Raw genomic sequence first — 10,725 nt, 5'->3', positions numbered from 1 at the left:
CTTATATTATAAATTAAGGCTTATATTATAAGTTTAGTTATAAGCTATAAGTTATAAAGTTTAATAGCTTATAGTTTTAATTAATTTAGTATAAATAGTTATTATTATAATTAGTAAAAATTAGTAAGGCTTATATAATTATCTATTAGATTATAATAATAATAATAAAAATAAAAATATATAAAAAATAAATATAAGGTATATATAATATAATTACTTAAGTTATAATATAATTTTTCCCTTTTTATAGTTTTATCTTTAAAGCTTATTATTTTAATTTAATATTATTTTTCTTTTAGTAAATTTTAATATAAACCTTTTATTATTATATAATATTATATTTAATTATATATTTAAATATTCTTTATATAAATATTATAAAATTTAAATACTTATATTATTTATTAAATTTTCTAATAAAGAAGTTAATATACCTTATACTTATTATTTTTAAAATAGTAAAAAGTACTTTAAATAACTAGTACTATATTTAAAAGTAGCTTAATCTTAAAGTGGATTTTACCTAGCACTAAAGATAAATATAAATTCAGACAGCTACTAGGGTAAGCTTCTTCTTATATAGCTCTTTTAAGTACCTATTAAGCCTGTCCTAACTATGGCAGTTTTGTAAAGAAGCGAGCTCGTGAGCGGTTTAGCCCCGGGAAGGTGGAGAAACGGGACATACTAGGGTCGTTTATACGCCATGGCATAACACAGAAGGAAGCTGAAGCAGAGACCATTGTGCAGCTGTAGGTCTAACCTGACCAACCATGATTTACATGGTGGTCTATGAGATTTCCTGACATAAATGTAGAATGGCCGGTACCGATCTAGCAGCAACCACCCTCCGCGTTGCTATCCTATACATACTCACACAGCCACAAGCCCACATGAGACTACTTGATGAGTTTCGAGCTCATGGACTGCTATCCGGGCGATCGATTGATACTATCGTCTCAATCGCCACTGCTTCAAAGATGCCATATTTGCAAGCGTGTATCAAGGAGACTCTGCGAATATGTCCCCCTTTCTGCGGGCTACTCGAGAAGGTCGTACCTCACGGTGGAGATGTGATAGCTGATGGCAGGATACTGCCGGAAGGAACTCAAATCGGACTCTCTTTCTGGGGCATAATGCGAGACACAGATGTCTTTGGTGATGACGCAGATATGTTCCACCCCAAACGTTGGATTAACACCGAAAAGGAGACACTCAGGGTGATGGAAAGGACGGCAGAATGCGGATTCAGCTCTGGACGCTATACATGCCTCGGAAAGGGCATGGCTATCCTACAGGTCAACAAAGTGATTGTTGAGGTAAGTATTCACATCTGAAGCTGTCATGATACCAACTATTTTGTAATCCATAACTAACAGTTGACCTTTCAGCTTCTTTGCCGGTTTGAGCTATCGCTGGTAGATCCATTGAATCCTTGGTTAGCTTCTCCTACGGTATCTTCCTTCAAAGACATTTCTGGCTGCGAGTCACTGAGCGTTGAGGGGTCTTGAGTACCAGGGTATATAATGCTTACTGGTTATATGTCGGTAAATCTATTTACGCTAGTTTGGTCGTGATATAGGGCCGCAAGAGAAACTAGAATTTAATTGAGAAGTCTACATTTAAAAAGAAAAGATAGAGACAATGTAGCAATTGATAAATCTTGCAATTGGATCACTTTGAACATTTCCCAATAGACGAGCCGAAATAGCTTCAGCCTAAAACAATAAGCTAGACTATCGATTATATTACCCCCCATTAAATTAAAACGATTTTCTTCTTAGCGTGTTGTGTTATGCTAAATGGACCTAACGTGGCACTAACTAGAGGCCACAGGCCCTGTAAGTCCCCTATGCGTCCCTCTATAACCGCCCCGTCCCAATTGACATCTCTCTAGCTAGCCAGATAGGGAGTCTTAAAATGATCTTTTAAAACCATGCGGTGTTACATTTCTCGGTTGCTGAGAAGTCACTATTGACACTTGATGCTGAGAGGACTGGGGCTCTTTACCAGTAGGCAGAATCCGAGTTCTAAGCTCTTCATGCTGACGGGCACTCATGGGCTTCTGCTTCGGAGCAACCCCGGACAGAGTCTTGGGAGCAATCCATCTCAGTTGACCGTCGCTGTCAAGTTGGAATTGCGATGATGCACTTCGTGCTTGGTTGAGATAAGTGTACTCGGCATCTTGGCAAGGGATGGCTTTTGGTTGCGTTCGAGACCTGTCGCCGAGGCCTGGGACTGAAGGCGACTGACGGGGAGGCAACGGCGCCATGATGGCTTCCGGTGCACGGGCATCAGTAGAAGCTGGTTGAGATAGCTGGTGTGGATGAATATACGTGTTGTCGGTCGGATATGGGTCGTGCAAAAAGGCTGCAGGACATTGCGGCATCAGACTATAATTGAGGGTTTGGGCTTCCATGTCGCATGAGGTTGGACCTTGAAGAGGTGCATCTCCAGTTGGTAATTGAGACTCGGGCAAATCATCGCACAGCTGAGTGTGATCTTGAACTGTGAATGGCTGCTGCGAAGACGCAGTGTCACAGGTGGTGCTTGTGCTTTGCTGGTCATGGACATCCGTCATAAACTCATCTGAGGGTTCGGTCTTGGGAACGGGATGGTCAGACCCGATCGAGGTATCCGGCACTTGATACCGGCTTTCTGTATCATCGTCGCTATCATCATCTATCACGATGATCTCTCGAGCGCCTGCGGGCTGTTCGCGCGGGAAGATCTCGGCGGTTGGTGCGTCGACACTGAGGTTTCGTTGTCCGTTCTCGTGTTTTACCATGGTATGATGACCAGTAATACAAAGACACATGCGATTAGTAGGGTGAAAATAGCGAATTGACACCAAAGGAAGATTGTGAATGCTCTGGCCATTGTGATGTTTTACTGTTGCTGTAGGTAGAAGGAAGAGAAAAAGACGGAAAGGACGCAGGGAAGGCATCTTATGCTCAGCCGAACCCTTATGTCAAGGCAAAACAAAAAGAAGGTTCTGTGAAAGCCAAAGAGATTGTTGGTGCAAATGTTTTGTGAAAAGCTTATCCGATGGGCTACTCGCCACCACTTACCTGCTTCTTGGACGCTTTTGTTCCTCGAGGCAATAAAGCCATCCACAATGTCTTTGAACGGGATAGTAGCAACCTTGGGATCGTAGTGTGCAAACTCGCGAGCAGCGACCCAGTTTACCCGACATTCCCCTGGGAACACAGACGCGTCAAAATACATGATCGGATATTTTCTCTTGCTGTAGTGCTGCCCATCTGGGAGGTACCCAGGTGCCCATTCGACTAAACCATCGGCCTGGTTATACTGGTAACAAAATGGAACTTCCTTGATAAGACCGGTATCCTTGACAGTAAGAGTCAAGTCTTTACCAAGCTGTCCGGTATTGCGCCAGGGTAAGACCAAGATAGCATAAAATTCCTTAGTCTCGCTCCAAAAGGTCGTGTACACTTCGCCAGGCTTTGGGTCAATCCCCGTAGGACTCTGATTACTCCGCGTCGGGATACTGCGGCCAGCTGCGGGTGAAAGGCTATTGACCGGTTTGCCCATCTGAGAGTAACAAGGTCTTCGGGCAACAATATTATTATCCGCGGCCTCTTTCTTACCACAGCCAAGAACGCGCGTTCCGAGCTCGCGGATGGCCTCTTCGTAATTGACAGACGCCCTGTTATGCTTTTTACCCCGAAGATGCTTTGCGGCACCGCGTATGGGGTCATTGTTGAAGTGTAGTCTGTGTTCCTTACACTCGAGGATGTACCAGAACCCATTATACTCAGCAATGACATACTTTGGTTCGGCTTTGCCGTTCTGGTAGACCTGTTCGTACTCAATTGTCCTGTCTCCTGTGAGGGGACCTTCTGTGACGTTCGGTCGAGAGCGCTTCGTCGGACGGGCAGCGGGGGGGTTGGCTGGTCTCTTTCGTGGAGCAGCTGAGGTGTCATGTTCGGTTCTGTCTGGTCCGCTCGGGTGGGTGCTTGGCTCTGGTGCATTTTCGGTGCTGGGAGGGCTCGGCATGGAATTTATCGTGTTGTTCTCGGGTGGCTCACTTGCGCTTGTCCGTTCTTCTGGAATAGGAGTGAAGCGTGAGGTAGTCTTGTCTCTGGGTTGTTCGATGTCGACGGCGCCTGACGTAGTGTTTGACTGAGTGGAAGGAGTTGAAGAAGGCAGACCACGACAATCGCACCAATTCTTGCATAGTTCCCGACGAAGTTCAGGACCAAATAGACCGTGAAGCTCCAACACGAGAGCCTTTTGTTGTTCCCATATCTTCTGCTGGTAATCGCGCTCCTTTTGTTTCTTGGTATCTTCATGCAGCGCCTGAAGCTGTTGCATGCGGGTTGCGCATCTGACAATCTCATCGAGTTTGTCCAATGAGTTTTGCGTCAGGCCAGTCAATAGATCTTGGTCTTTCTTGAGATTCTCTTGAAACTCTTCTTCTGCTGATTTCACTGGATGGATTTGGGGTGACCATCGTGCGAAATATTCCTGGAGGGCGGGAATTCGCTCTGAGGGCTGTTGTGTATGGCCCTCCATTTTTGGTAGTGTTTTAGAATAGTTCACGCTAAATAGCGCTTGTAGCCAGTGGGGACGATAGATCTTCCGCCTAATGCCTAAGTTAACGACGTTTTAGAGATCAATGATATGGCACAGCAACATTTATCACGAATTCACCTCCCCACGACACATACCAATAGAAGCAAAAAGAAACAGAGAAAGGGAGAATGGGAGATGTTTTCTTTTTTTGTTTTCTTTCTTTTTCTCTCCTTTGTGACAGCCTGATCCCATCAAAATAACAACAGACAAGGATGCATCAAACGGACCAGTTATCCGTTATCTTAACATCCCGGTACCAACAGTTCTCTCCACTGTGGCTTGGACAAGAACAGATTAGAGCCGTTGCCTCTTTGTGTCCTACGGGAATACTATGGCGAACTATGGTCTTTCAGCCGCATCGTGGTGAAATTGGCCAGAAACGTGCGGCAAAACCCTGGAGCCGAGTTGAACCTAGGATTCCTGTTGTTAAAACACACCCTTGTGGGCCTTGTACACCCCTCCCTACCAATCTCATATTTCCACAACGGTAGCGCTGACGGATATATGGGAGGTCTGAAATGAAAAGGGGCCTCTTAACAAGATTAGGAGGTGGGATTTTAATTCGTGAAACAAGTTTCCCTTGCCTGAGGCCTGAACTTCTCCTATCTGGCTGTCCAGCTGTTTGTAGAGAGATGTAAATTAAGACGGTTATAGAGGGACCAACAAGTGGACTTATAGGGAGCTTACAGGGACCTGTCAACTGCTGTGGTCACTGGGTACTACCCTGTTCTGGTACCACTGTTATGTGACAGAGATATGGTAAAGCACGCTAAAAAAGAGGGAAGAGCTGAAAGCCCTGTCCTATATACTCCCGTAGTTAGATCCATCTTATCTCAGTGAGCCTGATTGTGGTTGCGAGAGCTGTTGTGCTGCTGTGCAAAATCAGTCGAGTCTCTAAAGATCGATGGTTATGGCGTACCCTGGTATTCCTGCTGCAAGCCATCTTGGCTCCCGAGCTCCCTCTTCACCTCCGGTTCCGGGTTCCTCCACCGAAGCGGGTAGTTCGCTGGGTCCGCCATTACCTCTCTAGCCGTACCATCGTCGTCTAAATGGATGATTTCGTATTTTCTGCCGTTGACAGTCTCTGTTTATCTGAAAGCAATTGGTAGATGGTCATTGTCAAAGCTGGAGTCGTCATGATCGCTATCAGGTTCCATACCGAAATCTGCGAAAGTGGGTGATGGGAATCCATTGGACGCTCGGCACGCGACTTCCATCGAAGCACATTATCGGATACAATCGTTCCAAGGCTTTCTTTCCACCTGATATGTAGTCTTCAGACCAGTCATACACACCGGTTGATGTATTGTACTTGTAACAAGTGGGAATGTCGTTGTTGAGGTTGGAACTGGTAACGCTCACGCCAAAGCGATCACTCTCTTCCGGGAAGAAGGGCAGGACCAGAAATGCAAAGAGCTTCAAGTTCTCCTCTCCAGACGCTTTTGCTGTCTTGCCCAGATCCCACCAAGCCATGTAAATCTCACCATGCTGAGGATCACGTTTGAGGACTCGATAAACTTGGGAAGCGCGACAGCGACGTCGTCGCTGGTCTTCCATTCGCTTAAGATGCTGTTTTACAGCCGTGTTGTTTTCCTCTTTCTTATTGTTATCGCAATTCAGCACCAGGACACCAAGCCTAGTGATTGCTAGAGCATAGCTTACAGTGTCGTTCAGATGTCCTGAGCCCCTTAAATGATTCATGGCACCCTGAAGCGGATGCTCCCCGGCAAATTAAAGATATTGGTCGAGTGGATTGAAATGATCAATTCATCCGTAGGCGGGTTCCCCTTATCTACACATACCCCCCCCCCCAGTTCTAGATTTCCACGCCTAGAAGGTTGAGGGCGTGCAACACACTCAAGATGGTGATACATAAGGCACAAAGAACAACACGCAACTTTATATGTCATGCACCTGATTCCCTCTGTTTGACATTACTCGCTAGAGTCAACGAAGTCGCTAAAGTGGCTGGAGTCGCTGTTATCAAGACTCTTCATGGCAGGAGAGGCTCTGCGCGCCATTGGCCAGAGCTGATGTCTTCCTGAACGCTGAGTTGAGGATTCAACCTTCACATGTCGCTGTGGCTCGATTTCTGGTATGTTCCTTGTAATCCCGGTTCGGTCACCTCCCACAAAATCGAGGGTCTCGGATCGTTGGCCATCATCATTGGCATCGCCGTTTCGGCTGTCGTCATATAGATCGTCGGATTGATCGTCAATTTCGTTCATAAGACCTGTAATGGTTCCGATTAGTTCACTTCCACACTCTTGAGTATTATAACTTACCAGTGGTAGCTTTGCTGTGCAAAACGAGGTAGTCCTGGACCTCCTGCCGATGTTCCAGGTGCTCATCCTGGAGGTTGAGTTGTCGGAAGTCTCTTTTATGAAGCCATACCAATTGGTGTTGGGCTTTTCCGTCGAAGCACATGATTGGGTGTCTCCTATGCTTCTGGTATTTTTGGCCATCCTTATAACCTTCAGCCCAGTCACAGTCACCCTTGTAAGCAAACAATCGGCCGATAATGTCTAGGTTAATTAAAACAAAAGTCAGGCTTCTCTTGAAGAGCATTCCTCCTATGGCCCTACAAAGCTCATATCCCGTTGTCTTGGACACGCCCCACAATGAGCAAAAAGATCAAGGTCTGTCAATTTTCTTCTCAGTGGACGACTCTTTAGCTTTTCTTGCCATGACCTTATTATAGATAACTCGGCATGGGGTCAAGGGGAAAAAATAGCAAAAAAACATACAACAGCGGGGATTCGCTGGTCGTCACCGACCCAACTACTAATCCGCCCCTTACTAGCTTGACTATGGGAGAGCGGACGGGATCCCGTATTTTCTAGTAGGTATGGTCGTATGTGAAAGAAGATGAGCTAATGTGAGCTTATACCTTCGGTTGAGGCAGTGACTGTTGGGTCCAGACAAGCCGGGTATTCTGACATTGGCGTATGCCCTATTGCTTAGCAATGTTCACACTCAACGCCACCTAGTTTACCAAGAACCACCGGAGACTCTCTAGAGACAGTTTTTAAATGATATTCAACTTTATTCGAAGACTAAAAAAGAATGGACCCTTTCGTCGAACACTCAATCCAAATCTCACAAGGATTCAGGTTAGCAGATTTAATAAAGTCCGCCATAGGGTAGGTGATGTGATGGCGGTGGCAGACATAGTGAGATTGATGACGGTTGGCAATAGTCCTGGGATAACCAGTATCAACAGTTTGTGTTACGTTGAAACATTAGAAAGGGCCTGATGCACAAGTAGTTGGTCTATCAAGCTGCTTATAGTGCAAGTGGTTAACGGAAGATTTCCGACCCGACGATACCCTGGAATCGGATGCATCCGAGGTTGTCTTCTGCCATTTGAACGCTAGTGTTGGCGCTAATTCCACTTCCCCGCGTCTTTTTACTCTTTCCTGATTTAAAATCCAATTGATGCCACTGGTTCAATATTGCAAGTACCATTGGCGTGCAATGTTGTAGTGCCAACACATCTACCGGATCCCGATCAGTCATACTTTGTACCGCGAACACAATGTTGAGAGCCAGCCGGAAGATACGTACAAGTTCCGCCGTTCGGTCCTTGGCCACGGTTGCGGGAGTTAGGGGACAAGCACCGTTGAGTCGATTTGAACCCGACCACAGTGTTGATTATGTCGCTTTCCTGGACAAACTCTCTCGTATGCGAAAGATGTAAGAAGACCCTCTTTTTCTATAGATAACTGCTGCTAACTCCGTTGAAACCAGCCTTGATCGACCTCTCACATATGCAGAGAAAGTCCTTCTCACACATCTCGATGATGGACAAGATGACAAGGTTATTCGAGGCTCAACACAACTGAAATTGAAGCCTCGGCGGGTCGCCTGTCAAGATGCCACAGCGCAAATGGCCATCATTCAATTTATGACAGCAGGACTTGACAAAACTGCTGTCCCTACCACAGTTCACTGCGATCATCTCATCGTGGGTCGAGATGGTAGCGAGCAAGATCTCGCTGGGGCATTAACAAGTCATGGTGAAGTGTATGAATTCATGTCAAGTGCTTGTCAACGCTATAATATGGGCTTCTGGAAGCCCAACGCAGGCATCATTCATCAGATTGTTCTTGAGAACTATGCTTTCCCGGGTGGTATGCTGATTGGCACTGACTCTCATACACCAAATGCTGGAGGCATGGGCATGATTGCTGTAGGTGTCGGCGGTGCTGATGCCGTTGATGTCATGTCTGGTCTTCCCTTTGAAATCACAGCTCCTGAAATTATTGGTGTCAAGTTGACGGGCCAGTTAAGCGGCTGGGCTAGTCCTAAAGGTACGTTTTCAAAATCTTGATGATACCGTTACTAACAAAACAAGATGTCATCAATGCTGTTGCAGGGATCCTTGGAGTCAAGGGTGGCACAGGGAAAATCATCGAATACTTTGGCCCTGGGGCTGAAACAATATCGGCCACGGGGATGTCTTCTATCACTAATATGGGCGCCGAGACAGGAGCAACTACATCAATCTTCCCTTATTCTGAGACCATGTCCGCCTACTTGCGTGCGACTAGCCGACCTGAGCTTGCGCAAGCTTTAGGAGTAGCGAAGCATGAACTAAAAGCAGATGAGGGTGTCAAGTATGATCATGTTATCGAGATCGACCTATCTACCCTCGAACCTCGCATCAACGGCCCATTCACTCCCGACTTATCAACACCAATCTCGAAACTGAGCGATGCAGTTCGAAAAAATAAATGGCCTGATCGCCTTTCCGCTGGACTGATCGGATCATGCACAAATTCTTCCTTTGAAGATCTCTCCCGAGCTGCTAGCTTGGCAAAACAAGCTCTGGATGCAGGCTTGAAGCCCAAGATGCCACTGCTGCTGTCTCCTGGAAGCGAGCAGACCAATCAGACACTCAAGCGCGAGGGTGTTACCGACGTATTTGAGCGTTTGGGTAGTAAAATCTTATCTAATGCCTGTGGACCCTGTTGTGGATCATGGGACAGAACCGACATGACAAAGGTATGTAGTAATTCTTTTTGTCGTCCGCTCGGCATATTGCTTACACTCAAGTAGGGTACGCCAAACTCGATCTTGGCATCATACAATAGGAACTTCACCGGACGTCTTGACGGGAATCCTGCAACCCATACATTCCTCTCTTCGCCTGACATGGTGATGGCCAAGGTTTTCTCTCATGATCTTGGGTTCAACCCTCTCAAAGATTCTCTTGTTACTGAATCTGGCGAGGAATTCCGCTTTGAACCTCCTACTGGCAACGCACTACCAGCAGAGACATATGAGAACACAGACCATGTATACGATGCGCCTTCGACGGATCCGCAAGTCCGACAGGCCGTGACTGTCCAAATATCGCCAGACTCCCAACGTTTGCAACGATTAGCGCCATTTAAACCTTGGTCTGGAAAGGATTTCGTCGATTGCCCTATTCTGATTAAGACAACTGGTAAATGTACGACGGACCACATTACTACAGCTGGCCCATGGATGCGGTTCCGAGGTCATCTCGAAAATATTTCCAACAACACCCTTATCGGCGCTGTGAACGCGGACAATCAAGAGGTCAATAAGGTATTGAACCAAATTACTGGGTCGTATGGAGGTGTGCCAGACACAGCCAGAGATTATCAACAACGAGGTCTTCCCTGGGTCGTTGTAGCAGATCATAACTATGGCGAGGGATCATCTCGTGAGCATGCTGCTCTTCAGCCTCGATACCTGGGCGGTGTTGCTATCATTGCTAAATCATTTGCTCGCATTCATGAGGCGAACCTAAAGAAGCAGGGCATGCTTGCGTTGACATTCGCAGATGATACCGCATACGATAAGATCAAGGCTTCGGACCGTATCAGCATTGTCGGACTGACCGAACTGGCGCCTGGAAGGAATGTGCAGCTTAGGATAACGTCAAAGGATGGTACGAGTTGGGAGACTGAAGCCAAGCACACCTTTACTCATGAGCAAATCGAGTATTTCAAGGCTGGAAGTGCTCTGAATGTCATGGCTAGTCGACTCTCTGACAATTCATCTCCAGCAGCCACTTTGTAGACTTAGATTATCACAATTGAAGGTCATTATTATTTGACGCGAGAGAGCCCATGTAATATGTGTGTATTGCAACAG

The 10,725-nt window shown here is 46.2% G+C and overlaps 4 protein-coding genes across 4 annotated transcripts, besides 4 other annotated features; 2 read left to right on the top strand and 2 right to left on the bottom strand.

The window, feature by feature from the left end:
• Window positions 1-68: 68 nt before the first annotated feature.
• Window positions 69-123: a repeat region.
• Window positions 124-152: 29 nt separating this feature from the next.
• Window positions 153-197: a microsatellite.
• Window positions 198-199: 2 nt separating this feature from the next.
• Window positions 200-458: a repeat region.
• A 357-nt stretch (window positions 459-815) lies between these two features.
• On the top strand, window positions 816-1,508 carry FPSE_08815 (uncharacterized protein; the record flags this gene model as incomplete). The annotated part of the gene is made up of 2 exons (XM_009261933.1): window positions 816-1,316; window positions 1,389-1,508. The coding sequence occupies 2 exons, from the start codon at window positions 816-818 to the stop codon at window positions 1,506-1,508; spliced, it is 621 nt and encodes a 206-aa protein (XP_009260208.1).
• A 404-nt stretch (window positions 1,509-1,912) lies between these two features.
• FPSE_08814 (uncharacterized protein) lies at window positions 1,913-4,536 on the bottom strand (the record flags this gene model as incomplete). The annotated part of the gene is made up of 2 exons (XM_009261932.1): window positions 1,913-2,889; window positions 3,069-4,536. The coding sequence occupies 2 exons, from the start codon at window positions 4,534-4,536 to the stop codon at window positions 1,913-1,915; spliced, it is 2,445 nt and encodes an 814-aa protein (XP_009260207.1).
• Window positions 4,537-5,305: 769 nt separating this feature from the next.
• FPSE_08813 (uncharacterized protein) lies at window positions 5,306-7,023 on the bottom strand (the record flags this gene model as incomplete). Its single annotated transcript, XM_009261931.1, has 5 exons — window positions 5,306-5,334; window positions 5,516-5,680; window positions 5,892-6,232; window positions 6,535-6,829; window positions 6,882-7,023. 5 exons carry the CDS (start codon window positions 7,021-7,023, stop codon window positions 5,306-5,308), a joined length of 972 nt encoding a protein of 323 aa, XP_009260206.1.
• Window positions 7,024-7,332: 309 nt separating this feature from the next.
• Window positions 7,333-7,456: a repeat region.
• Window positions 7,457-8,134: 678 nt separating this feature from the next.
• On the top strand, window positions 8,135-10,650 carry FPSE_08812 (uncharacterized protein; the record flags this gene model as incomplete). The annotated part of the gene is made up of 4 exons (XM_009261930.1): window positions 8,135-8,292; window positions 8,347-8,909; window positions 8,954-9,603; window positions 9,658-10,650. The coding sequence occupies 4 exons, from the start codon at window positions 8,135-8,137 to the stop codon at window positions 10,648-10,650; spliced, it is 2,364 nt and encodes a 787-aa protein (XP_009260205.1).
• Between the last annotated feature and the right edge of the window lie 75 nt (window positions 10,651-10,725).

This window comes from Fusarium pseudograminearum, chromosome 3 (assembly GCF_000303195.2).
Source record: "Fusarium pseudograminearum CS3096 chromosome 3, whole genome shotgun sequence".
Taxonomy (NCBI): Eukaryota; Fungi; Ascomycota; class Sordariomycetes; order Hypocreales; family Nectriaceae; genus Fusarium; species Fusarium pseudograminearum.
This window is presented reverse-complemented; position numbering and strand designations above follow the sequence as displayed.